The sequence below is a fragment of the Arvicola amphibius genome, chromosome 1 (assembly GCF_903992535.2).
Source record: "Arvicola amphibius chromosome 1, mArvAmp1.2, whole genome shotgun sequence".
NCBI classification, from domain to species: domain Eukaryota; kingdom Metazoa; phylum Chordata; class Mammalia; order Rodentia; family Cricetidae; genus Arvicola; species Arvicola amphibius.
The window spans coordinates 130,636,463-130,661,825 of NC_052047.1; the positions used below are offsets into that span (position 1 = coordinate 130,636,463).

Below are 25,363 nucleotides of genomic sequence, written 5' to 3' on the forward strand. Positions count from 1 at the left end.
ACTGTAAGAAAGTGTCTATACTAGAGAAGGCCAAGAGCATGAAACCATCAGTTCATTTCTTTGTTCTTCAGGTTTCCAAAACAGGCAGGTGAGTTTCCACAGTACTTTCTTGCTTTTTTTTTTTTGTGACGTCAGATCAGCATTCTAGAACTTCTCGGGAGAAGTCCCAAAGCCCTTGAGAGAAAGTTATTAAAACGTCACTGCAGGACGCCAGTGTATTAGCGTACTTGGGCGTGGGGGTGGACGAGACTTTCTGTGTTTAAAGATGATTTAGTCCCGTCACAGAGGCGGGGCCACAGGCACCTGGCCCGTGGGCTTCCTGGCCCATGACTCCCCACGAGGAGTGAAGAAGTGGCCGCGAGTCCGGAGATCAAAACCACCTCGGGCGCACAAGGACACCGGTGGGCACCCATCCATTGCGAGGTGCACTGGCCCTAGGACACAGACGCCCCGGGACGCACATTGGACAGCTGCTGGGAGGGACAGCAGGAGAAGACGAGGAGGAGGGGCGGGTGACAGCTCCCCGCCTCCGATCCCGCCCACGGTCCCGCCCCACCGCGATTATAGCTGATGACTCAGGGCGGAGCTCCACATCCAGCCCGCGGCGGCCGCCAAGTTCTCTGGATGGGACCAGAAGTTTCTAGCCGGCCAGTTGCTGCCTTCCCTTTATCTCCTCCTTCCCCTTTGGCAGCGGGGAGGCTATTTCCAGACACTTCCACCCCTCTCCGGCCACGTCACCCAGTCCTTTAATTCATAAAGGTGCCCGGCGCCGGCTTCCCGAACACGTCGGCGACGCAGAGGTGCCCGCACTCCAGACCTCGTCACCCGCGCCTTAGCTCCGCGCCCCGGGTGGACCCCGACCCAGCATGAGCGCCGCAACCCAGTCTCCTGTGATGCAGATGGCGTCCGGCAACGGAGCCGGTGACCGAGACCCCCTGCCCCCGGGCTGGGAGATCAAGATCGACCCGCAGACCGGCTGGCCCTTCTTCGTGGACCACAACAGTCGCACCACTACGTGGAACGACCCGCGCGTGCCCCCCGAGGGTCCCAAGGTGAGTCGGGCTCGCGATCCCACCTCGCCCGTGAAGGGGCCGGGTCGGGCCGGGGCTACGGGGATTACCCCACCCCGCGCCCTGCTGCGCCCGGAGAGCCCCTTCCCGTACCCTCCCCGGACCCTGGGGGAGCCTCCGGAGGGGTGGCCTTGGAAGGTAGCCAGCGAGGTGCCACCCTCGTGGTGACATCATGGGGTCGTTTTCACCAGCTTCTTGCGAAGAACGAAGGGCCTGCGGCCGGAACTGCCGGGCGCCGGGTCCGCGGGAGGGGCGAGCTGCCCGATGAGCTGCCGAGGCCCAGGCCTGGCCCGGCCGCCGCCTTTCTGTCCCGCCGCCTCGCGTGCTGAGACCCTCGGCTCTCTCCGGGGCTGGCGGCGCCCGGCCCGGCTCCCAGAGCTGCTAGAGGTGGAGTTCTTTGGGAATTTCACCTTCAAGTTCCGAACTTAATTTTTTTTTTCTTGTGACTTTGCCGGAACTCAGGCGTAGAGTGACTCAGTAGGCTCGAGTAAATAAGTTAATTTACCCCTATATTTAAAGTTTAACTTGTGTTATTGATTGAAACAGCTTTCATTTAGAGGATACTTGATCTTGTTGTTGTTTTTTTAAAGGATACTCTTTCTTACAGTTTCAAAACTAGAGATCCGACATTGTCTCGCACGCTTAGCCATTGCCTCACACTGGAGAGAAAGAGAATATATTTTTAATGGCGTAATTCTTTCTTGTTATTGTCGTATTAAAATACTCGGACTTTGTTACCAGAAACAGCTGGGGAGTCTTGTGAACACAGCAGGTGTATGCTGCAGCCAGGCATGTTATGCCAGCATCAAGGGCAAGAAAATTTGAAAGCACAGATTTGAGACGAAGTCTGGGTCTGGCGTGGTGCAGTCCTGTCGGCCCAGCACTCAGGAGGCTGAGGCGGAAGGGTCTGGAATTCAAGGCCAGAGTCTGCCTCAAGAAATAATAATTAATTAAATTTTAAATGAAACCAGCCTGTGCTGCAAAATAAGGCCCTGTCTTTAAAAAATTAAATTTTGAATAAAATACTTAAAGATACAAATTTAGGTAGGATCTCTTAATATATAATTAACAAGAGTCACACTTATCATACTGATCAGTAATAATTTATGTAAATTTGATCTTTTCAAAATGAAAAATTTGGCAAAATAATTACACTTCAAGACTAGTCTTAAAGGCGCGGTGGCGCACACCTTTAATCCCAGCACTTGGGAGGCAGAAGCAAGAGGATCTCTGTGAGTTCAAAGCCAGCCTTGTCTACAGAGAAATTTTGCTTAAACAAAAAACCAAAAAACAAAATCAAAACAAAACAAAAAAAACAAAACAACCTTCTCCCCCCAAATTATTGCTATTTGAAGAAAATAAAACCAGTAAAGAGTTGATATATTATTTGGAATTTTAAAAAACTCACCAATTTTGAAATGCTTTATAAATCATTTTGTAAATGATTTTAGAAAATTTTAGAAAATTCTACTTTCATTTTTATGCATGTGAGCTTGGGTTGAACCCAAGGCCTTGAGAATGCCAGACACACTTTGCCTTACAACTACCACTACAACCACGGTACCCAGCCGTGAGCCACATACTCAGGAGTTTACATTTACAAGGAATTAATCATGTATTTATTCCTGGCTGAAATTGGGTGGACATACTTGTATCTTTTGTGTGTGTGTGTGTGTGTCTGTTTTACTCATTAGTGGGTAAAATGTTCTCTTTTCGTAGGGAGTAGAAAACCCGAAGTGTATTACAGCTGCGTACAGCTGTATTTTGAGACCTCCTTTCTATAACTCCAAAAAGCATCACACACAACCTGCTGGCACCCCTTGTTGTGAGTGAGGATCCAGTTTGAGCATGCCCATGCTGGTCCTCAGCAACTGGTTTTAGTTTGTTTGTTTGTTTCAGACAGGGTTTTTCTGTGTAGCCCTGGCTGTCCTGTAACTCTGACCAGGATGGCCTCAGATTCACAGAGATCCTCCTGCCTCTGCCTTGGATTAAAGGTGTGCGCCACCACTGCCCTGCTTGAAGGCTGGGATCTTTCTTCTGTAGACACGAGGTAGGTGTTACAGCCACGAAGTAGATGCTTTAGACTGTGCAAGGTTAAAAAAAAAAAACTAAACAAGTTAACATTGTTCTTACTAAACAAAGCGCAGAGTACTAAATCAGATAGATGTCCTGGGCTTAAAACACCTGGAAACTTTCACCATTATAATTTTAAACTTACAAGACACTGAATGGTGCCCTACTTCCTTCCGTATAAGGAAATGCAGAGAATTCAAGTGTGTTTCTGAAGGCCATCCACCTAGCACCGATAGCAAACAGGGGTCAAGCGGACTGACCTGTAAAAAAGTGGAAGTGGGTGAATTCTTATGAAACTGGAGCATGCTGACTACCCTGCCAGCCGGGATTTTCATGGTGGGTTGTGATTAACTCAGGAGAAGGAGTTCCTTTGCCAAAGTAGTTGCTTGAGATAGATTTGCCAGCATGGTACCAAAGCATGAAGAGAAAATTTAACATTTCCGTCTAGGAGCCAAGTCCCTCGAGCTGCACTTGCTTTGAGTCTGGGCTTCGCTCCTTCCAAACTGATGCTTAATGGTCACAGAACATCTGCGTGACTGGGGCAGTTTTACTTACTGCAGGCTGCAAACTGGGAAAACCTTTAATATCCTATAATAGAAATTGGTTTATGTGGCTGGGCCACCGGTGATAGCGCACGCCTTTAATCCCAGCACTCAGGAGGCAGAGGCAGGTGGATCCCAGTGAGTTCAAGGCCAGCCTGGTCTACGAGAGCTCATTCCAAGACAGAATTGGTAGCTACAGTGAAACCCTGTCTCGAAAAACAAACAAACAAACAAACACCACCATCACCACCACCAACAAAAAAAGAACTAGTTCCAGGACAGGCTCCAAGGCTACAGATGAAACCTGTTTAGAAAAACAAAACAACAAAAAGAAAAAAAGAAATTGGTTTATTTTTTTTTATTTTTTTTTTATTTTATTTTTTTTTTTTTTTTTTTTGGTTTTTCGAGACAGGGTTTCTCTGTGGCTTTGGAGCCTGTCCTGGAACTAGCTCTTGTAGACCAGGCTGGTCTCGAACTCACAGAGATCCGCCTGCCTCTGCCTCCCGAATGCTGGGATGGTTTCTTTATTTTTATGTGTATGCCTGTGTACAGGTGCCCTCAGAGCCCAAAAGGGTGCTGGATTTCCTGGAGCTGGAGTTATAGGTGGTTGTGACCCAACCTGTGAATATTGGGAATCGAACTCAGGTCCTCTTGGAGAACAGAAGGCGCCCCTTAACTGCCAACCCATTTCCCTATTCCTTGAAGTAGATTTCTTGAAGCCTAAGGAGAAAGAGCTGCTGCCTAAAACAAAGGCTTGTCTGGGAAGAGCTAAGAGACCCTCAGGGCATATTCCCCTTGGCTGGGAGCTGCTTCTCAGTCGGTGAGGATCCCTTCACTGAGTTGGGGAAGAAAGCCACATGGTTGTTGACAGTCAAAGCTGATAAAGATGAGTCCTTCATGGGAAGAAGGGAACCACTAGCCCTTTGTGTTGTAGTCAGTCTTACACTTAGTCTTCTCAGGGTTGACGTTTGTCGTCTCTGAAGAGGTGGTAGCAAGCCTCCTACCGCTGTTTTTGTGGTAAGCCAGTGTCTTGGCCTGTTCCTGCTGGAGCGGTGATGTCTGTATGCAAACGCCTTTCTCAGCAGCCACGCGATTCCTCATCTTAGTTTTGTGCACAGTTTTCCACTAATCAGGGACGCCCACGCCAGCCAAGACCCATTTTTCTGTAGCAACTTTAGTGTTCACTTTGCAGTCTGGAGATACATGAGCCCTGGTAGCCCCTCCCAGCATCTCCTCCACTAACAAACAGAGGCCAGGTACTTGAGAGTGCTGGCCCCTTACCAGGAAGATTGTCCTCTTTCATGGAACAGGGCTCTTTACCTCTGTGGATCTGGGAACTCACCAACCTGGCAGTCTCCAGAGATTTGTTCTGTTCTTTTAATTCAGTTTAATTTTGTTTTCGTGGCACACACATCATGGCTTCTATGTAGAGGTAAGAGGACAATGTGGTGGAAGTGTCCTCCATGTGGGTTCTTGGGATGGAACTCAGGCCCTTAGGCTTGGTGGTGGTAGGTGTCTTTACCTGTCAAGCCGTCTTGATGCCCTCCAGGGGAACATTTTAAGTCTGTGCTAAGGCGCTGGAGGGGTGGTTCAGGAGGAAATCGCACTTGCAGAGGACCTGGGCTCACTTTCCAGCACCCATATCATGAGGCTCACTCCAGTCCCACAGATGTATATGTAGCCACTTGCAAATAAAATAGAGACAATAAATCTTTAAAATTGCACATTATAGTTACTTGACCCATTCTACTCCCACCCGGTGTTGAATCTGAGTTGCCCAGAATGGTACCCAGAAGTAAGTTCAGAGGGTTTTCTGGCGATTCTGATTCTTCCACCTTGGTCGTGAAAGCCACACTGGTCCCTGTTCGAGACCCTGTGCCCAGTGGTGGGGTGATCATGGCAATGTGAGGAGACCTCCCTCCTCCCCAAGCCTGGAATTTTTGCCTCCTTTCTGTCCTCCACTGTGTCACCTCCACTCTGGCAGATTGGACGTAGATCTGCGAGAGGGAGCAGCGTCCCTTCACAGAACATTGGGAGTTATTCTTCTTTGAGCTCAGCCGAGCCTCCTGTTCTCTAGAGATGAGGTCATTTTGCTCTTTCTACATCCATCACAGGCCAGTGCACCTCTTAGCAGTCAGGAAATGAGTTGCTGTTTATTCCCCTCGCCTTTCCAGCAGGGTAGTGGTTTGGTGGGAGTGGATCGGGAGCACGGCCACGTGCCTTGGGAGGGTGTGCTTCCAAGACCTTCGTTTTCCCTCTAAAGAACAGCCTGTGTATTTGGCTCACACAAGAACTGATTTCACCTCCCAGGACACAGTCTGTCCCTCATTTTGTGAAGTAGATTTGTCCTTTATGAGGGTTAGAATTCGTACACAGGAAAATTGTGGCAGCGTTTGACGTTAATCAGGGCTGAGAAAGCTTAAAACGTTGGATGCCGTCGGGGCTGGTGTGGTGAGTCAGAAAGCCTCATACCACCCCGTGAGACTTGAGTAGCACTGGCCCTGTTTCTGGGATGGCACATGGTTTCCTTATATAAACCACTCTACATGTTTATGACCGTTTCTCGACATTAAAAATGTTTGTTCTGGTATCTTCCATCCAAAATAGGAAACCGTACCTAATCTAAACCTTTTCCTCGTTCTTTTTCCTTCATGTTTTGATTTGATCTTAAACATATGCGAGGCCTTATGAAGAAAAGCCGAGAGCTGAACAAGGCTCTTGCTTTTCAAGAGTCTGCGCTTCTCAAGTCTCTGAGACTCTACAGTGACAGCCCTGATGAGCATCCTTATTGCCCCACCCCCACCCTGCTGTTCTGTTCTCCGACCCCTTCCCCCCTGCTTTGCACTGTGAGGAACCACTACATAAATCTACTGCTGCTTCAGACCTTAGGGACGCCTAGCCAGGAACAGAGTCTCCTCACTTCACACATAGACAGGAGCTGAACTTTGTCGTCCAGCACATGTGACTGTCTTTGTGTGTGTGTGTGTGTGTGTGTGTGTGTGTGTGAGAGAGAGAGAGAGAGAGAGAGAGAGAGAGAGAGAGAGAGAGAGAGAGAGGAGAGACAGCTGATGTTACAAAGCCCTCACTTGTTTCTATGGAACATATCTCTGGGGCCTTGGTAGCTCTGGGGGAAGCCTGGCAGTGTGGATGTGTGTTGGACGTGGATGTGCGCTTTTGAAAACCTTGTCTCTTTAAATACTCCAGACACTGAGGTGGAAACTATTCCATGACGCAGAGGGATGTACCTAGCCTGTGGCTCCACAGAAAGGCTGGCCTGTCGTTCCTGCTTCTGGTTCTGTAGAAGTGTCAGGCATGTTTACTGACTTGCCTCGCGTCTCCCGGGCCAGAAGCAGGCTGTCGCAGCTCCAGACTCCTCACTGCTCTCGAATCTGAAGCTTTTGTCAGTGGTGGTCTCTCTCGCTTTGCCCTTTTGGCTCTCAGCCCTGTTGAGTGTTCCGGGCAGTCTGTTTCATCTCAGCCTCTCCTTGCCTAGCAGAATCTGTGGGCATGGGACAATGGCTCCATAGACGTATAAACACAAAGTGTGTCTTAAGCCCTTCGGCAATCTCCCAGCACAACCGTGTTGTCCCTAGGTTCCCAGATGTCCCCCAGAGGCCTGTCCCCTTAGTCACTTTCTGAATGGCCTTTTCTATGCAGCGGTCAGTGCTGACTCCCTGAGCCCATCCTTGCAGATCTGGAGGAGCTGTTCCGTTCCCACCAGTGACACAGCAGCTTCGTCAGGTCTGTAGGGAGGGGCTGGGAAATGACAGCAACCAGACACTGCAGATCCGGAGCAGACAGCGCCTGGTGGCTCTGGCAAAGGAATCTAATTATTTTTTCTTGTGGCTGGCAGTAAGATCAGACACCACATATATAAAGTTCTTTACTGTCTATCCAGAACCACTTAGAATTGTTATTTGCTGCCAGTCTGTATCGGGAGTCTGTAACCCCATCGTGTTTCCCGAGTTCCCAGCACAGGGCTGTGTCCCTCAAACTGGGGCTTCCCACTGAAAATGCCTTGGCATTTTCTTGGAAAACAATTCTTCCTATTCCGAAGGATCTTCTTCAGTACTCTCCAAAGCAGAAGTGTAGGGGCTTTTCCTCAGTTATTTAGAAATGTCTTTCTCGGACACGGAATGGATAGTTTTGAAAAGCCAAATGGTGGGGGAATTGGAAAGCAGCTGAGTGTGTAGAAGAAAAGGCATTGTGGTTGGTTCACCCTTCCAGGTTAACTCAGGCTGTCTGCATCCAAGCCAGATCCCCTCATCCGTGAGGTGCGACTGGCTTGTCTCCCTCCCGTAGCACCCCTGTATCTGGTGATGGTGAAGTCTTAGAGCCTGGGTGACTCAAAATGGAGCCCAGAGTCTTTGCTTGCCGGTCCTGCCTTGGCTGGGCCAGTGACTCAGCACACAGCGGGCGCTCCCTGACTTGGAGAGTACCCAAACTGAGCCTCCGTTCAGGAGCAGTGGAAGCGAAGGGTTTGGAGAGATCACAAATGTTGACACACAGCATCCACGAGTGACAGTCAAGGGGCAGGGGAAGAGTTATGTGCCCGGCCTTACTGCCAAGCAAACCTGGGTTCTAGAAATCTCAAGCAAGTTGCACGACCTCCATTAGCCTGGCCCCTCTGTTGGTGGACCACTCTTAACAGGGTTGAGAGGATCAAGGAGATAGTGCATGGACGGTGCTTCATTCAAGTTCAGCTTGAACTGAAGCCTATGTGTTGTTCCTAAAGATGTTTACTGTGAAGTGAGAAGGTTTCTGTAGATACACATCCAGCTGACCTTCCCACATAGCAGACCTGGGCACACATGGGCCTTTCGGACAACAGTCAGGCCTGAAGTCTTCTCTCTTGTAAGTTTGCCCCAAATGTAACTGGTTCTCCCTTGGTTGGTGTCCAGATGGCCCTCAGAACCCTGACCTAGGCTTCCAGTGTCCCTGTGAGGGTTGTGTTCAGGTACACGGTAGCTTGGGACACAGCGGGGGTTCAGATGAAGGCCTTGGCACCTTCTAGGGCCTCCATCAGGCTCTGAGGACTTGTTCTTTTATACCAGGGACGGACAGGAGGGGGACATTGCATTGTACTGCACCAAGCTCTTCTTCGTTCTTCGGCTCTGACTCCTTGTGAAGAAGTTGTCCCTCCATTGTCCCCGCAGTCCTGAGAACAGTGCCAGGGCAAGAGCCAGGCGTCCGGTTTACGGGCAGGGAATAAGTGACTGAGAACCTTAACATTAGGGGGAAGACTCTGTGACAGGACCACCGTGTTCCCCTTTAGTCAGGCATGAGTGAGCCTGGGGAAGGCTGTGGAACTGCACCAGGCCCGAGGAGGGGCTCCTCCTGACCTTTTGAAATTCAGTTTGCTTCCCAGAGTAGAACTTTTCTGTCTGCATTGATTAAAGCAGGTGACCTTTCTTTTTCTTTTCTCCCCCAGAAGTACTTGATTTTTCCCTGAAGCTGTGAGTGTAGGAGCCAAGTGTCTCTTGATTGGGCTCCTCGTGGAGCTGCACACCAGCTTCCCCTGTGACTAGGGATCCATCCCATTCTTTTATCTGCCATGTGGAAAACCAGAGGAAGGTTCCAGGGCTTGGGAACGTGGGAGGCTGGAGGCTGGCTATGGGTTCCCAGTGCTCCCTCCAGCAGGGGAAATACCTGGCAGCTGTTGCTGGTTACACTTGCCCTCAGACTGTGCGTGGGCTCCTCGGAGGGACTCAATGTGAACTTTGAGGAGTTTGGCAGCGGATGCCCTGCTTCCAGGCCAACCTTCACGCACCCTGCCCTGGCCTGACTTTCTTCCCCTAAGCCTTTGGGTGTGCAAGGAGCCCCATTCCTTGCATTTATGTGCAGCTTCCCAGCAGCGAGGGTTTCTGTGTGTAAGCCCCTCCCCCAAGTAGCTGACTAGCATCTGAAAGAATAGCTCAGGGCTTAGGTTTTTAGGGTGCTTCTTTGGCCCTGTTTACTTCCAGGTTAGTTCTCAGTGTAGACCTTGGCATTCTTGCTAACTAGTCTCTCTCTTTTTTTTTTAATTTTTATTTTCTGTGCATTGGTGTTTTACTTGGATGTCTGTGTGAGGTTGCCTCTGGAACCCGAGTCAGAGACAGTTGCGAGCTGCCTTGTGGGTGCTGGGAGTTGAACCTGGGTCCTCTGGAAGGGCAGTCAGTGCTCTTAACCACGGAGCCATCTCTCAAGCCCCAACTAACTAGCCTCTTAAGAATGAGATAAAAAGGCTTCTAGCTGTAACAGACTTATTACCAAACTGGTAAAATCCATCAAGGAACTGGGCTTTGCAGCGGTAGGCTCAACCTTACTCCATCAGTAACTGGGAACGATGGAGCGGGATTGTAGCTCAACACAGGGAATAGCTCAGTCTTTACAAAGACTTTTTCATGCCCTGTTTCACTCTGTCTTTTTTTTTTTTTTTTTTTTTTTTTGGTTTTTCGAGACAGAATTTCTCTTGGAGCCTGTCCTGGAACTAGCTCTTGTAAACCAGGCTGGCCTCGAACTCACAGAGATCCGTCTGCCTCTGCCTCCCGAGTGCTGGGATTAAAGGCGTGGGCCACCACCGCCCGGCTTCACTCTGTCTTTTAATAATAGCAAGTTGAGGTGGCACATGCCTCTAATCCTTACACTGGGAGACAAGAAGCAGGAGTATCACGAGTTCAAGACCATCCTCAGGTATATAGCAAGTTCAAGGCCAATGTGAACGTGCAAACCCACTTAAAACAAAAACAAAACCCTTTAGAACCCCCTAGAAGGTGAGGGAATTTTTATGGCTAAGACACTGAGTCTGTTACAGCAAGTTCTTTCCAAGGCTAATGAGTTACGGGGAAGGGTTGGAGCCCAGGGTAGCAGCTTATAGATCAGGGCTCATGCCCACTCATCCTTATTTATCTGGACACAGCTGCAGAGACAAGCAGCATAGGTTTCCTCTTCTAAAACATGTAGGGACATCCCTTTTATTAATCCTAGGATAAAGTGGGGTTTTTTGTTTTGTTTTGTTTGTTTTTGTATCTCAAGACAAAGCTTTACTTTGTCTTCCAGGAAAGGCTTCCAGGAACTCACTTTGTGGACTAGGCTGGCCCCAAACTCAGAGATACATATATATGCCTCTGCCCCCTGAGTGCTAGGATTAGAGGCGTGGGTCACCCTACCAGCTGATAAGTGTTTCTATCTGAATAACTAGCATATCTGGGTAGGCCTCTGATCATAACCTGTGACTCAGGACATTTTGTGGTCAACACAGACCTAATATCTTCTTTTTTAAAGACTTATTCAAACTTTTTAAAAATTTTATGTATGAGTGCTCTTTATTCATATACAACTTTATTGCCAGAAAAGGGCATCAGATCCCACCCCCACTATAGATGGCTGTGAGCCACCATGTGGTTGCTGGGAATTGAACTCAGGACCTTTGGAGGAGCAGCCAGTGCTCTTATCCGCTGAGCCATCTCTCCAGCCTGCATAACTTTTTGTTTTTAGCTGTGTGTGTGTTGTGAATGTCAGTTTGCGCGTGTGAGTGCAGTCATTTGTGGAGGCCATGGGAGGGAGGGGATTGGATCCCTTAGAGGTGGAATTACGGGCCATTGCGAGATACTAGATGTGTGTGCTGGGAACATAATCCTGGTCCTCTGCAATAGCAGTGTGTACTCTTAGCCGCTGAGCCATCTTCAGCCCATGGCCCTCGGTCTTCCTGGGAGTGCCAGAACAAAACCTGTCTCCTCAGAAGCACTGTGAACGAACTTGAGTGGCATGTGGGTCTGGCTTCTGGTTCCGAATTTTCCCTCCAGAAGCAACGTCACAACCCAGGGGAGTAAGAGAGTTTTGAGCTTGGCTGCCAGATGCATGTTGACTTAGGTATCTCATCGATGATCAGTCATTTATGTGGCCTCTTGGACACAAAGGCTGTGATGGGTACCCCGCCTGATAGAGGCGAGCCCAGCCGCTTGCGTCGTTTCTGCCCAGGTCCTGGCCCCACTGGGACTTGCACTGTGTCTCTTTGAAACCTCTGTCTTTTCAGTGGTGTTAGCAGTTTTGAGAATTGTTAGTAAGACTCAACATCTCACCTGGGAGAAAGCTCTTCTGGCCTGAAAACCCAGCTCATGGAATTAGCGTTCTACTTAAGACTCTGGGGCCTGAGTTGGAAGTCCTGCTCGCCACCATTGCTCCTGATAAATCGGAACTGTGATTTTAGGTATTAAGCCCACTTCATTTAAGAGCCAGGAAGGGGTATCCAGGGTTCAGAGAGCCACCTACTGAGTGTACAGGGAACCAGCTGTGGTTGGGTTGAAGCTTGCTTTTCATTCTGTCCTGTGAAACAGTGTGCCAAGCCCAAGAGCTGTTCTCCCAGCCCTGCTTTTAATATATGAGGGTGGGGGTGGGGTTCAGCCTTGTCTTAATTTGGGGTACTATAAAGCTTTGGGGTACTTTGAATGACACTGGTTTCTGACAAATGAAGGCATGCCTGTGGTGATGTGGCCATCGAGGAGTTCCAGCAGTTTCTGGTGAGACCTCAGGTCCTTCTTCACGCCAGCACCGCAGGCTGTCCTCCCAGAATGAATAAGATTTGTTGGATGGACACAGCTTTCATCATTTTTATTTTTTCCTGGGTGCTCCATTGTCCTACAGCCTGAGAACTGATACTTTGTAGGCTATTTCTGGGCTTCCCCTGAAACTTATAGCTAAGAAAAACTGAGGTCTAGGGAGGGGTTGCAGTCTGCTCACGGGCACATGGGTGGGGCAGGGAGCAGCCAAGTGCAGTAGTGTGTCCCCTTAGTGTTTTTGCACTTCCTGCAGACCTGCAGACAAGCCCATCACTCACTGGGCTCAGAGCCTATCTTCAGGCCTTTTCTAATAATGTTTTATGCCTAAAAGGACACAGTTGGGCTCATTTAGTATTTTTCCTGATTTTTTTTTTCTGGGTCATCTCATGGAGTTGTTCGGTATCCTAAGATAGCCTCAGGATTTTAATGTTTGCAATAATGTTTTCAATATAAAACAAAAGTAAAATTAGCACATTCATCATAAATTAATGCAGTAAGATAAGTGAAAGCCAGCCCCGAGGCCCTCATTTCCTAATTAGAGTTTGTAGGCCTTCCTGAGGGCTTTATCAAAGATAAGGATAATGAGCTGGACTGCAGGAGGTCACCTGGAAGAGGTGAAAGGTTCTCAGGCGTCTGATTGGTAGCTGTGTTTGTGCCCAGCCCCTGTTGTGTGGATGGAGAGGGTTCTTGGGATCCTCACTGCAGTCAGGAGTGCAGGTCGAGGTGGTTGAGTCTTACCTCAAAGATGCTGGTGTACCTCAAAGACTCTGGTGTGACCCCAAGTCCCCTGTGGACGTGAGCTTGAACTTGAGAATAGCTCTGAACCAAAGAGGTATGCTTAAATGGTGTTCAAAAGGAATCACACATATTACACATTTTCTTTTGGTGCGTATGCATGCATATTTCATCATGAGACCAACACAGGTTAGAATGGACCCTGCATTTCTCCCAGGCAATGCTTTTTCTTAATGAAAACAGACTTTTGCCATTGAGACTCCAGAGTAAGAGCCGGAACATCAGGAAGGCACTGTGGTGCGCACCTCACTATGGATGAAATCATTGTTGAAGTAGATGTGTTATTGACCTATTCTGTGAGTCAGTTGGTTTTTCAAAATACTATTTTTTTTTTTTTAAATAAAACCCAACAGAGGGATAGAGGAGAGCCTGGGACTTCTTTAGGGTACAGCACTCTTGAGGATGATGATGGCTTTCTATCAATTGGCGTGTGTGGGTTACTAGTTTCTAGACCCACGAGACTCAGGACTCTAAGGAAAATCCTTGGGCCAGGCTTACCTGGATGCCCATCACTACTCCAGCTAGTGCCAGCCAGCAGCGCCATTTCCTGTTGACTGCAAGCTCAAGGCCAGAGTCTTGGTGGAGGTTCCTGCTTTTCCTCCTGTCCTTCTGATAACGGAGGGCTTCCTATCTCTTGCTCACGTCTCTTTCTCATTACGCCTCCTTCCCATCTCTGCCTTGCATGCCCCCACTCCTCATTCATCTCTGACTTCTTTGGTCCTCCTTCGCTCCTCCTACCTCAGTGAGGCATCTGATGTCCCTCTCCCTCCAGTCTCATCTTCCACAGCGTAGCATCCACTCTTGGTTACCACACCCCTTCCTCCCTGGGCCCAGGTCTGACACTTCTGGCAAGATGCGGGTTATATGTTGCCTCTCCTGTCTAGGTCCCTGTGTGAGCTGGATGGGGCTTCCAACTTCTCTTCCTTTGCTTTTCCAGTTGAGGTACAGGTGAGCTGTATAAGATGCAAGGTCGTCAGTGCCTTTGGTATAGGGGCTGACCCTAGGAGAAGCCCCCCCCCAGTCAGGCCTGTCTGTGGGGGCGTAGGGTCGGGTGGGTCAGCTGTGACGGGGTGAGCGGTAATGGGGTGCAGAAAAGGGCAGTGTTTGAGGTATGTGTACATATGCACCACACAGATTCAGTCTTTAAAACAAGCAAGCAAACAAACAAAACCGTCAGGCCTGGAGAGGGGTCTCAGCAGTTATGAGCACTGGACACTCTTCTAGAGAGCTGGTGATTGATTCCCAACATCCACATGGCAGCCAATAGCTATTCGTGACTTCAGTCCCTGGGGATCCCGTGTTCTTTTCTGGCTTCAGAGGATACTGTGCACACATGGCATACATTCATGCAAGGAAAACACTAAAACACATTTAAAAATTGAAAAAAAATCAGAAAACAAGGCCTGCCACTCTGTAATCTCTGCACCGGGGCAGCTCAAGGAAGACCAGCCTGGGCTACATGTAAGGCCCTGTCACAAACAAACAATCTCACAGAAGTTCTGTAGGGCGCCTGTTGCCTGCTTTGCTTTAAAGAAGTGGAAGTGAAGGCTTGCAGGGGAAGGGAATTATCCATGCTCACTGAGCTGTTGACGGATGGTAAAAATGAGCTTGGAGTCTAGCGAGGCTAGCCTCCGCGGTGGGAAAGCCCCACGTGTCTAATACCTCAGCCACCCTGGCTTTTCAGGTAAACACGTTTCCCATTTGTTTCATGCGTTAACTTGTCCGGTTTTTGAACAAGGTCTCATGTAGTCCAGGCTGACCTCAAACTCAGTGTGTAGCTGGAGATGACCTTGAACTTGTGCTGGGATTATAGGTGTGCACCACTGTATCTGTTCTTAGATGCTCCTTGGGATTGAACGCAGGATTTCTTGCATGCTAGGCCAGTACTCTACCAAGTGAGCTGTATCCCCAGCTCTTTAACTTGTCTTATAAACCCCTTATTTGCAAGGGTCTTATCTTGTTGGTTCGATGATCCCTAGGGCTCATTGGAGTGGAGCCTTGATGTCCCCTGGAAATTTTAGATGAGGCTAGCTCAGGCTTGTTAGCCGCCTGACTCTGGGGGGTAGGGAGTGCCTGGGGCTCTGTTCATGCCGAAGAAACAAGTCACGGGCAGTCCCCCGAAACATAGGACAGGACTATGCGATTTCAGAGGCAAAGCAGGGTGCCTGTCCCAGTGAGTGGACACACTGCCTAGAAAATACGGTATAGCAGGATTCTTTGGTTGCCTCTTGCCAGCTCCCTATGGTGCATGCCTCATGGCCAGAACTGGGTTCTGTCAGTGAAGCCTGGCTCTCCTCCCAGCTCTTGGGTGACCCGAGAGTTAAGCAGGGCTAAAATAATGCTGGTGTCCTGAGCACGTGGGCATTCTAATCTGAGAGTACCGAGTGCTTGTCTGCCCCTCTCCCCAAGGACACAGTGACACCCTTGCCTTTTCTGTTTTTTGGAGGCCCTCCAGGGGCAAGGTCTCAGCAGGAGAGAGGCAGTGGATGGACCTGAAAGGGTCACATTCCAGGGCCAGCTACCTGGTGTCTACACCCATACATAAATAGAAAACATGGCGGAATTAATGCCTCTTCACTCTAGGTGCAAATGAACCGTGAGGGGTCCGTTCTTAGCCTTTGCCCAGTTCTGCAACTGTAGAAATGACATCCCGGGCTCACAGAGTCCCAGCTTCTGACATTTGTTTGCCATTCGGAGAACTTCCTCGCAGAGGAAGGCTCGCTCTCCTAAATGCCGACCTACTTGGATTTGAACAAGTGACAGAGCACAGCTCCCTTCTTTCTGTGGAAGGACGCGTCTGCTCAGGAGACGGCTGGCGGCTAACGTCTGCTCAGGAGACGGCTGGCGGCTAAGTTGCACAGCCGCTGACTGGAGAGAGATGTCATTGCCCAGTGAGTGGCTGGCCGGCCTCAGTGCATGAAATAAGATCTTCCCCAGAGGTACATCTGGAACTTGGCCTTCTCAAGGGTCCCCCAAAATAGCCAGGCCTCTACAGGGACACCTTTGTGAGAGGACATGAGGAGGACCCCCAACTGTTCTCAGCCACACAGGATTCAGCGTATTGGGGGTGGGGAAATGTTCTGTGGTATCTATGGTACTTGTCAAAGTGTGGCCAGGAAAAGTTTAGATGAGCACAGCTCCCTCTGAGCACGGGGCGCAGGGTGGGACATGTGGCCAGGAAATCACTCAAAGGAGAAGGCTGCTCCAAGCCACAGGAGATTCTGACCAAACTCACCCAGCAAGATTCTTCCAAGCCAAGGGTGATCAGACACTTGGGGAGTATGGGAGGATGGTAGTGCTGGGAACCTGATCAGATAGCCACGGTGGTGGGCTGGGAGGAGGGGGTTCTGGCTGACCTGGCTCAGTGGTTCTTTTGTAGTAACTGGATTTTACAAGGAAATGCACAGATGGGCCGAGGAGAAAGTTCAGCAGCCTTGCTGTAAAGTCTAGCCAGGCAGAGACTTGCGAGCTGGCCCGGGAGACTGGGAGACTGGCACCGTGACTAATCCCCGGGTTTTGTTCTCTTCTTGCACCACTTCTGCATTCCTGTGTATCTCCCTTTCTTGCAACTTGTTCTAAAAATATTTCCAAGCATCTAGCCCCTGAAACACACACACACACACACACACACACACACACCCCACATTTCACGGCACACAAACATATATGCTTCTCCAGAAAGATTTTCAAGCTAGTCTCTGTGTTTGGATCAAATACAAACTTTGTGGTTGGGAAACACAAGAGCTTTTTTTGGGAGCTGAGAAATTTGCTGCAGTTTAGTAGCCCGAGTTGAGTCTTTCCGGGTCACCTCCTGGTGTCAGCCTCTGCAGATCTGCAGGGGCAGTTAGCTGCTATCTGCTGCTGCCCTACACTGCTGCCTTATTGTCACCCAGAAAAACCTGTCTCCCCACTGTGGGAGAGTGGGATCCCTCTTGTGCTTCAAACTGATACTTTGACTTCCAGGTACACCTCAACTTTTTTCTCTCCTGAGACAGGTTTTATTATATAGCCCACGATAGCCTGGAACTCAACAGGATGGCCTCCAAGTCAGAGAACTGCTTGCTTCTGCCTCTCAAGTTCTGGGATTAAAGGAATGCACCATCATTCCAAGTACCCTTAAATCTTAAACTGTGATCACATAGCAGTCTCCGGGAATTTGGGAAAAGCAGAGCTGGTGGAGTGGTCTGTCCACTGTGCTCAGCTTGCCTGCCTGACCAATGATGCCCAAGTCACCCCGGAGGATCAAGGCCTTTCGGCACCACCGTTCCCCCTCAGGGTCTCTCTGCCCTGTTTCTAACCAGTCTTCGTTTCTCCTTACTTTATTTTAGGAAACTGCATCCTCTGCCAATGGCCCTTCCCGTGAAGGCTCCAGGCTGCTTCCTGCTAGAGAAGGCCACTCTGTATACCCCCAGCTCCGACCAGGCTACATTCCCATTCCTGTCCTCCACGAAGGCGCTGAAAATCGGCAGCCACACCTTTTCCACGCCTACTCCCAGCCTGGGGTGCAGCGATTTCGAACCGAGGCAGCAGCCACTGCTCCTCAGAGGTCCCAGTCTCCTCTGCGCGGCGGCATGACAGAAGCCACCCAGCCGGACAAACAGTGTGGACAGGTGCCCGCAGCTGCAGCAGCTCAGCCCCCAGCAGCCCATGGGCCTGAGGTAAGAGACCAGGCTCATGCTGGGCCAGATACCTAGTGGTACACAGGGCTCAGGGCCCGGGCTGCTGCACCAGTGCAGAGACAGTTTGGCAGCCTTGCATTGCTCCCTGTTTCTTACACCTGTGTTATTCCTGTAGTAAAAGAATTGGTGCCAGGATGGCAGCTGCATGGTCAAAATGCATGGAGTGGAGGCCATAAAGCTGACAGCAGCTGCCTGCCTCCTAGGTCAGAGCGCTCTATTCACCCTGGACTCTCTGTTTCGGCGAGAGCCCTCAGTTATTCTGCTTAGTCCTTCCAGATACACATCAACCGTTTGGACCTATGCTGGGGATGAAATCAGGACGGCATCTCTGTCTTCAGAGCGTGCCGCTAAAGGAAACACAGCTTAAGTCAGAGGGCAGCAGCTTTAGACTTGGGCTTGAGCCCTGAACCTCAGCACTGCAAGGTGCGCTAACAGCGAAAAGATGTAGCCCATCCCGTTCTGAGCTGAGGCTTGTGGCCGGCAGATCTGGTAGGGTTCCTCAGCAGTTAAGCCCCCTTGCTCCTCCTGTCTCCAGCTCATCCCCTGGGCCCCTGGCATTGTTCTTGAGTATGAGCCCTCGTTTCCTGCTCATATCAGAGTCCTGGCTGCCTCCCCTGCATCTTCTCAGCTTCACCATCCCGGGGTGAAAGGTCGTAGTTGATGTGGGACACTGGAGATCCCTCTCCTTCTTTGGTGGTGTGCTTCCCATGTTTGTAAAGTTTTACAGTATCTGAGTCAAAAGAGAACACTGGGCAAAGATCTTAGAAAACTTAAGTTAACAAGGTTTTTAGTTGTGAGCCGCCTAAGGGGCCATCTTCTTTACTTTCTAGATGACTAGAAGGTAGATTAGAAGAGAAAGGCACCTAGCCTGCATGCAGACACGGCAGCTTCCTAATAGAGGTCCCACTGCATTCTCCAGTAAGTGGTTAAGAGGAAGTGAGGAGACCTAACCCACACAGCGGACCACGCCCTTCCAGTGCACACAGCTGCCTGCCAAGGCATGTGCACAGATGCATTCAGTTAATCTGTAAAGCAACCATGTGAGGTGGGCAGGCGGCCTAGCCTTTGCCCGTATTTCAGGTGAGGCCCAGAGAACTGAGCTTCCTAGTGTTTGAACCCAAGCCTTCTCATGTCAGAGCTGAGAGCCTTGTGCGTGCTAGGCGAGTGCTCTCCCAGTGAACGACATTCCGAGCGTTAGGAGAGATGGTGCTAGAGATCAAAACCAGGGCCCCAAGCGCACTGAGCATGTGATTCCTCACAAAGGGACACACAAAGGCTGCCCTTCTCACACCTTGAAAATGTTTGTAGTGGGAAGGTTTTGGGAACTGTGTTATCCTGGCCAAGGGGTGCCCGGTAGAAATTCGGAGTGCCGGGTCAGCAGGGTCACTCATGGCACCACGCCTCTGCTCATTGTCTCTTACAGCGGTCTCAGTCTCCAGCTGCCTCTGACTGCTCCTCCTCATCCTCCTCAGCCAGCCTGCCCTCCTCCGGCAGGAGCAGCCTGGGTAGCCACCAGCTCCCCCGGGGCTACATACCCATCCCCGTGATACACGAGCAGAACATCCCTCGGCCGGCAGCCCAGCCCTCCTTCCACCAAGCCCAGAAGACCCACTACCCAGCTCAGCAGGGTGAATACCAGACCCACCAGCCTGTGTACCACAAGATCCAGGGGGATGACTGGGAGCCCCGGCCACTTCGGGCAGCATCCCCGTTCAGGTCACCAGTCCGGGGTGCATCCAGCCGGGAGGGCTCTCCGGCCAGAAGCGGCACACCGGTTCACTCCCCGTCACCCATCCGTGTGCACACCGTGGTTGACAGACCTCAGGTATGGAGAGGCAGTGGCTGACAGAAATTCAGATGGCTGTTGCAAGCTGAGGGATTCTACAGGTGCCCTGGACTTTTCCAAAGTGCTGCCTAGTCAGCATAGGTGGAGCTCGAGAAATGCTGAATTCTGGAAGTTCCTGGTCCTTGATGAAAACGCAGGACAGGGACTGTCGAGCCCTCAGTACTTTCCACAGCCATTGCTCAGCTGTTTGCTTCCCATTGCACTCACTCTAGGGGCAGAGGGGAGCTTGGTAATGCTGTCTCTCAGTGTTGTCTCTCTCATTCTTTATTCCTGAATGCTCACCACACCCGTGGTTCCGGGTCTCCCTGTGCCCCCACTCACACTCCAACCACTGTGTAGTCTCCAGTTTAAGAGGTGCACTGTTTCCCTTTCTCTGGTCTCCAGGCCATCCTCTTGATCCCCCTGGGAGTTTGCTCAGGCCAGATCCAACACATAAACACCAGCGCAGTCCCTACTCCCCGCCCTCCAAAGGGCAGCTAGTCTGTGCCCTGAAGCCACCTCCATTCTCCCACGTCTTGCTTGAGTCCCTTAGGATCTGATTATTCTGTACATTACCAAATGGCCCTCTTATCTCGTCAGCCCTGAGTCTGATAACTAGGGACCACGTCTGACACACTCCTCCCTTTACAGTAGGGCACTGTGGCCCTTGACTGATGCATTGGCAGGCGGTAATGGAAAACCATCTTGGTCCGGGGTATAGCAAGGGTGCAACCCTGCATATCTTCCCGGGAAGCTGGGGAGAGAATGTTACTGAAACTGAACAGCCTGCAACTTAGAGGCAGGACACTCAGTGTCCTTGGCCTCCTCTGGTTGCAACGTGAGCAGCTGAATTATTATCACAGTTTTTAAAAGGAAATCTCCTACAAACAGTGATATTATCTAAGTCCCTGAAACAGAAAACCTTCATCTTTTTGCTGGTTCTGCATGTGTGTGGCGTGCATGCATGCATGGATACATACATGTTTTGTGTGGTGGAGGCCTGTGGTGGCCAGGAGGGGTCCTCCACTCTCCCACCTTTTATACCGAGGCGGGGTCTCTCACTTGAACACAGAGCTTGCCAGGACAACTAGTCTAGCTAGCAAGCTTGCTTTGGGGGTACCTTCTCTCTGCCTCCTGAGCGCTAGGATTACAGGTGGCCCACCACACCATCCAAGCGGTCACATGGGCTCTGGGACCCAAACTCCAGCCCTCCCGTGTGTGTAGCAGGTGTCTTGCCTGCTGAGTCATCTCCCTAGCGCTGTCTTTAGCTTTTTGATTTGGAAATTATTTCAACTTTTCAGAAAACTTCTAAGACTCATACAAAGAAGTCCCAGGGGCCCTTCATCCATGCCCACTGTTTTCGTTTTGTTTAAGACATTCTCTTAAGTAGCCCAGGCTGGCTCCACAGTTACTGTGTATCTGAGGATGACTTTGAACTTCTGATCCTCCTGTTCCTATTTCCCTAGTGCTGGGGTTACAGAGTGTACCACTGTGTTGGGTTCACGTGGTGCTGGTATCAAATCTAGGGCCCTTTACACACCCCAAGTACCCCTCCCCACCCCCCACAATGCCCGCCCCATTTTCCCCGCCCCACCCCCCACAATGCCCTCCCCATTTTCCCCGCCCCACCCCCCACATCTGTGCTCACCGCTCTCATTTTCTGTCACTTCTTTCTCTGTATCGTTCACTTTTTAACTGCACGAGAAGTGTTTGCAAATATCCTGCCCTTTACTCCTGGAAACCTCAGCAAATATTTGCCCAAGAAGCACAACCATAGTAGGATGGCCAGCTTCCAGAAATGTCATATTCTTGCAGTAGCACGATCCAGTATACTCTCCACTTTTTAGATTTCCGTCCCAGCACATTCCCGTTTCGGGATCTGATCCAGGGCTGCAAACACGTCACTTCTCTTTAGTCTCTGGAACTGTTCCCCAGCCTCTCGAGCTTTCATGACCTTGACATTTCTGAAGAGCGCAGGACGCCCTTTCCTAAGTGTTTCTCCTTACCCGGCCTTCCGTTGCTTTTAGAACCCAGGGTGGGGGGTGGCTGTGTGGAGGCAGGAGTGGTGAGGGCTGATGCCCACATCAGAGGGCATTTGGTGGAAGCAGAGGGCATTTGGTGGAAGCAGAGGGCATTTGGTGGAAGCAGAGCTTGCCAGTGAGACAAACATGCCACTTGGGATCCTAGGGTTTAGCAATCCTAGGAAAGAGCGCCTTTTGGTAGTGAGAATTTCCCTCAGGCTTGCTCCATGTTTCCCATGTCAGCCAGGGAGCATTTAATACTAGTTTGATCTCTGTTGACCTTGATCTTGGTGGTCTTTCTCTTATATTTTGTTCATAGAACCATTTTTAGAGCTTTCAAGGATTTCACTCATCTGACCATTAAAGCAGAATTAATATTTTTACTTGGGGCGAGAATAGAGCAAAATTTCTTCCTGGTTGGTGAAACCAGGGCATACCAGGATTTTAGAGTCCAGGTGTTCATCTAGATGCTAGAAGAGCCCTGCTCAGTCCCATTTGGAGCATAGTTCATTTTTAAAAATATGACCGTGACCTCCAGTCCCTGGAAGGACTGTGTGACAGATGCCAGGGTAGGTGTTGTATCTCAGCAGAGCACCAGTGTCCGGGGCCAACCTCTTCCAGGGTTCAACTATTTTGAGCATCTTGCTTATTCTCAGAAACAAACAACTGGTCTGAGCAGAAACCACTGGACTAGGCATTTGAAAGGTCACCTGTGGGTCCAGCAAGGAGAGGCTGGAGCGGAGGCAGGGTCTCTGCCGAGGGCTGTGATGGAGTCACTCAGAAAGTACCCTGAGCAAACCCACGAGCAGCCAGCATGCTGTTTCATTTTTGAGAATATCTGTGGCTTTTCTTGCCATAAGAATATCATCTATAGCCAGGCGGCGGTGACACACGCCTTTATTTAATCCCAGCACTCGGGAGGCAGAGGCAGGCGAATCTCTGTGAGTTCAAGGCTAGCCTGGTCTACAAGAGCTAGTTCCAGGACATGCTCCAAAGCTACAGAGAAACCCTATCTCGGGGGGGAGGGGGAGAGGAAGAAGAAGAAGACTATCTACAAGAAATACACGATCCCTAGAGGCTTGGCAAATAATTTGGTCACATACGTAATTAATACCCAGTTTGTAATTTGGCTCTTGGCTGACCTTAAAGTCTCACTACAGGCCTAGAGAGATGCTCAGCAGGTAAGAGCACTTGTTTGCTTGGAAGGTGCCCACAATTGCCCGTAATTCCAGCTCTAGGAGATCTGACTTCCTCTTCTGGCCTCTTCAGGGCACATGACGTAATACAGATCACATAGAAATAAATAAAAGAAAATCTTAAAAAATACTTTTTATGAAAGGTGTTTTCTAGCTCAGTGGCTGAAGAGGAAACTTGCCGTGCGAGGCTGACAGTCTGAGTTCAGTTCCTGGAGCTCATGGAACGGTGGGAGGACAGACCTCTGCAAGTTGTGCTCTGATACCCACAGGCACACTGGGGCACAAAGTGCCTACCTGCACGCGCGCACGCGTGTGCACATACACACACTCGATAAAAGGGTTATTTCCAATCTTCTTACTATTTGGTATTAGCTATAAGTTATTGCTTCAGACGGTTATTAAAAGTGTGTGTCCTCTTTTCTCAGCAGCCCATGACCCAACGAGAACCTCCACCTGTCACCCAACCTGAAAACAAAGCAGAAAGTAAGCCAGGCCCAGCTGGATCTGATCTCCCTCCTGGACACATCCCCATTCAAGTGATCCGCAAGGAGGCAGACTCTAAGCCTGTTTCCCAGAAGCCGCCTCCTCCTGTGGAGAAGGTGGAAGTAAAGGTCTCCTCTGCCCCAATCCCTTGTCCTTCTCCAAGCCCAGCCCCTTCAGTTGTTCCTTCTTCCCCCAAGAATGTGGCTGCAGAACAGAAGGCAGCCCCAAGCCCTGCCCCTGCAGAGCCTGCATCTTCCAAACCAGAAGCTGAAGCCCCTCCTAAACACCCAGGTGTGCTCAAAGTGGAAGCCATCCTGGAGAAGGTGCAGGGGCTGGAGCAGGCTGTCGACAACTTTGAAGGCAAGAAGACTGATAAAAAGTACCTGATGATCGAAGAGTATTTGACCAAAGAGCTGCTGGCCTTGGATTCTGTAGACCCGGAAGGACGAGCTGATGTGCGTCAGGCCAGGAGAGATGGCGTCAGGAAGGTCCAGACCATCTTGGAAAAACTCGAGCAGAAAGCAATCGATGTCCCAGGTCAAGTACAAGTCTATGAACTCCAGCCCAGTAACCTTGGGTCAGAGCAGCCGCTGCAGGAAATCATGGGCATGGGTGTCGTGGCCGCTGACAAGGATGAGGAAAGTCCTGGAAACGAAGATCCACAGACTGAAAGCCAACAGCCGGAAGCTAGAGCAGCCTCGCCTCCAAATCCCAGCAGCACAGCGGCCTCGGCTGGCGATCCAGTGGCTCCCTAGAGTCCTCCTGGAGCCTCGGACTGACTGTGTGCTGTAGAGACTTAAGTTGCATGCACTGCAGGACCTGCAGTCAGCTGGTCCTTATTATTCATAGCCGCTTGGTATGCAGTAATGTGGGGTGGAGGCAAAGCCCTAACCAAGGGGGCTTTTCTTCTGTATTCTTATCTGTATAAATAAAAGAAGTTGCCTGTTCTGGAGTCTAACCCTGCTGCTTGTTTTGAGAGCCCTTTCTGTGCATGGGTAGGGATGAGTTAACCATGACTGAGCAATCTTCCTGTAGCTCTGGACTGAAGGGCTTTGGGGGGATAGGCAGAGAGTTACAGGAATATGAAACCCGGTTTTTGAGACACGTTGCCATTTTGATGGGATAATCTTCATCTCATTACTGAAATACCTACCTTTAGCTAAAATGAGATGTGCAAGAAGCCCTAGGAATATCTGTATGTTGGAATGGCTTTAATGTTACATTTTGGGGTGGGGGAAAAATAAAGTGATTATATAACTCTCGAGATGGTTTTTGTGGTTTCTGAAAATTTGAAAAGTGGCAGATAGCATCAAGGTTGTTCCAGGACTGGGGGTGTCGCTCAGTGGGTGAAGTGGGGATCCACATATGAAAGGCTGGGCACACGGGTAGTACCACAGGCCTATCATCCCAGCGCTAGGGAGGTGGAGCTTAAGATGCCCAGAGCTCACTTGTCAGCCAGCCTTGCTGGACCAATGAACTCCAGGCTCGGTGAGAGATCCTGTCTCATAAATGAGGTAGGGAACAGTTGAGGGCAGCATCCCACGTTGACCTGCTGGCTTCTTCACACGGGTATGTGCACACACATGAAAACATACAGGAAAAGACTGCTCCTGACTTTAGGCAAATGATGGATGGACTTCTAGGACCTGTCTGACTCACAAGAAAGCGAACTCATTCTAGCTCGAACACGGGGTCTCAGGGTTGCCGGCTTAGGAAGTGGAATTGCTTGCTGCGCTCCACCAGACTCCTCAGTCACCAAACGCTACCTCTGCAGCCTTTCTACTCACCTGATCTCAGGCATTGCTGTGGGGCTGAGATGGTTTACCAGTACACAAGGAAGCCAGTTCTCACTGTTAACAAAGTGCTGTGTGGGGTCCAGGTCCCTGGGGACTGGAAATGCTCCTGGAGAGTCATGGCGATAACTTGATTTGTCACTTCTGAGTCACAGAGCTAGATAGGACCAGGTTTCTCCCTTCAGATTGGATTCCTAGAAGGCTTTAGGGTTCAGGGTTGTTAATTTATCTCAGGTCGAGAAATACCAGGCTAACTACAAGATACACCAATTATTTTTTTTTTATTATAAGGGGCAAACTCATGAAACAGGAACGAGACATCAAGCTCAGCTGTGTAGTACAGGAACCA

The 25,363-nt window shown here is 50.1% G+C and overlaps 1 protein-coding gene across 2 annotated transcripts; it reads left to right on the forward strand.

The window, feature by feature from the left end:
• Positions 1 to 587: 587 nt before the first annotated feature.
• Bag3 (BAG cochaperone 3) lies at positions 588 to 24,485 on the forward strand. 2 transcript variants are annotated; one of them, XM_038346257.1, is made up of 4 exons: positions 588 to 1,052; positions 17,346 to 17,675; positions 19,120 to 19,521; positions 23,164 to 24,485. In XM_038346257.1, the coding sequence occupies exons 1-4, from the start codon at positions 867 to 869 to the stop codon at positions 23,974 to 23,976; spliced, it is 1,731 nt and encodes a 576-aa protein (XP_038202185.1). In that variant the 5' UTR covers positions 588 to 866; the 3' UTR covers positions 23,977 to 24,485. The 2 variants fall into 2 exon arrangements, with proteins under 2 accessions (XP_038202185.1, XP_038202193.1); XM_038346265.1 differs by having other exon boundaries at positions 23,167 to 24,485.
• Positions 24,486 to 25,363: the final 878 nt, after the last annotated feature.

Bases quoted from the DNA above. Each gene is read 5' to 3' on its own strand.
- Bag3 (XM_038346257.1), top strand. From the start codon at position 867: ATGAGCGCCGCAACCCAGTCTCCTGTGATGCAGATGGCGTCCGGCAAC. The intron at 1,053-17,345 runs GTGAGTCGGGCT...ACTTTATTTTAG, and splicing joins TGCCCCCCGAGGGTCCCAAG to GAAACTGCATCCTCTGCCAA. The intron at 17,676-19,119 runs GTAAGAGACCAG...TGTCTCTTACAG, and splicing joins CAGCAGCCCATGGGCCTGAG to CGGTCTCAGTCTCCAGCTGC.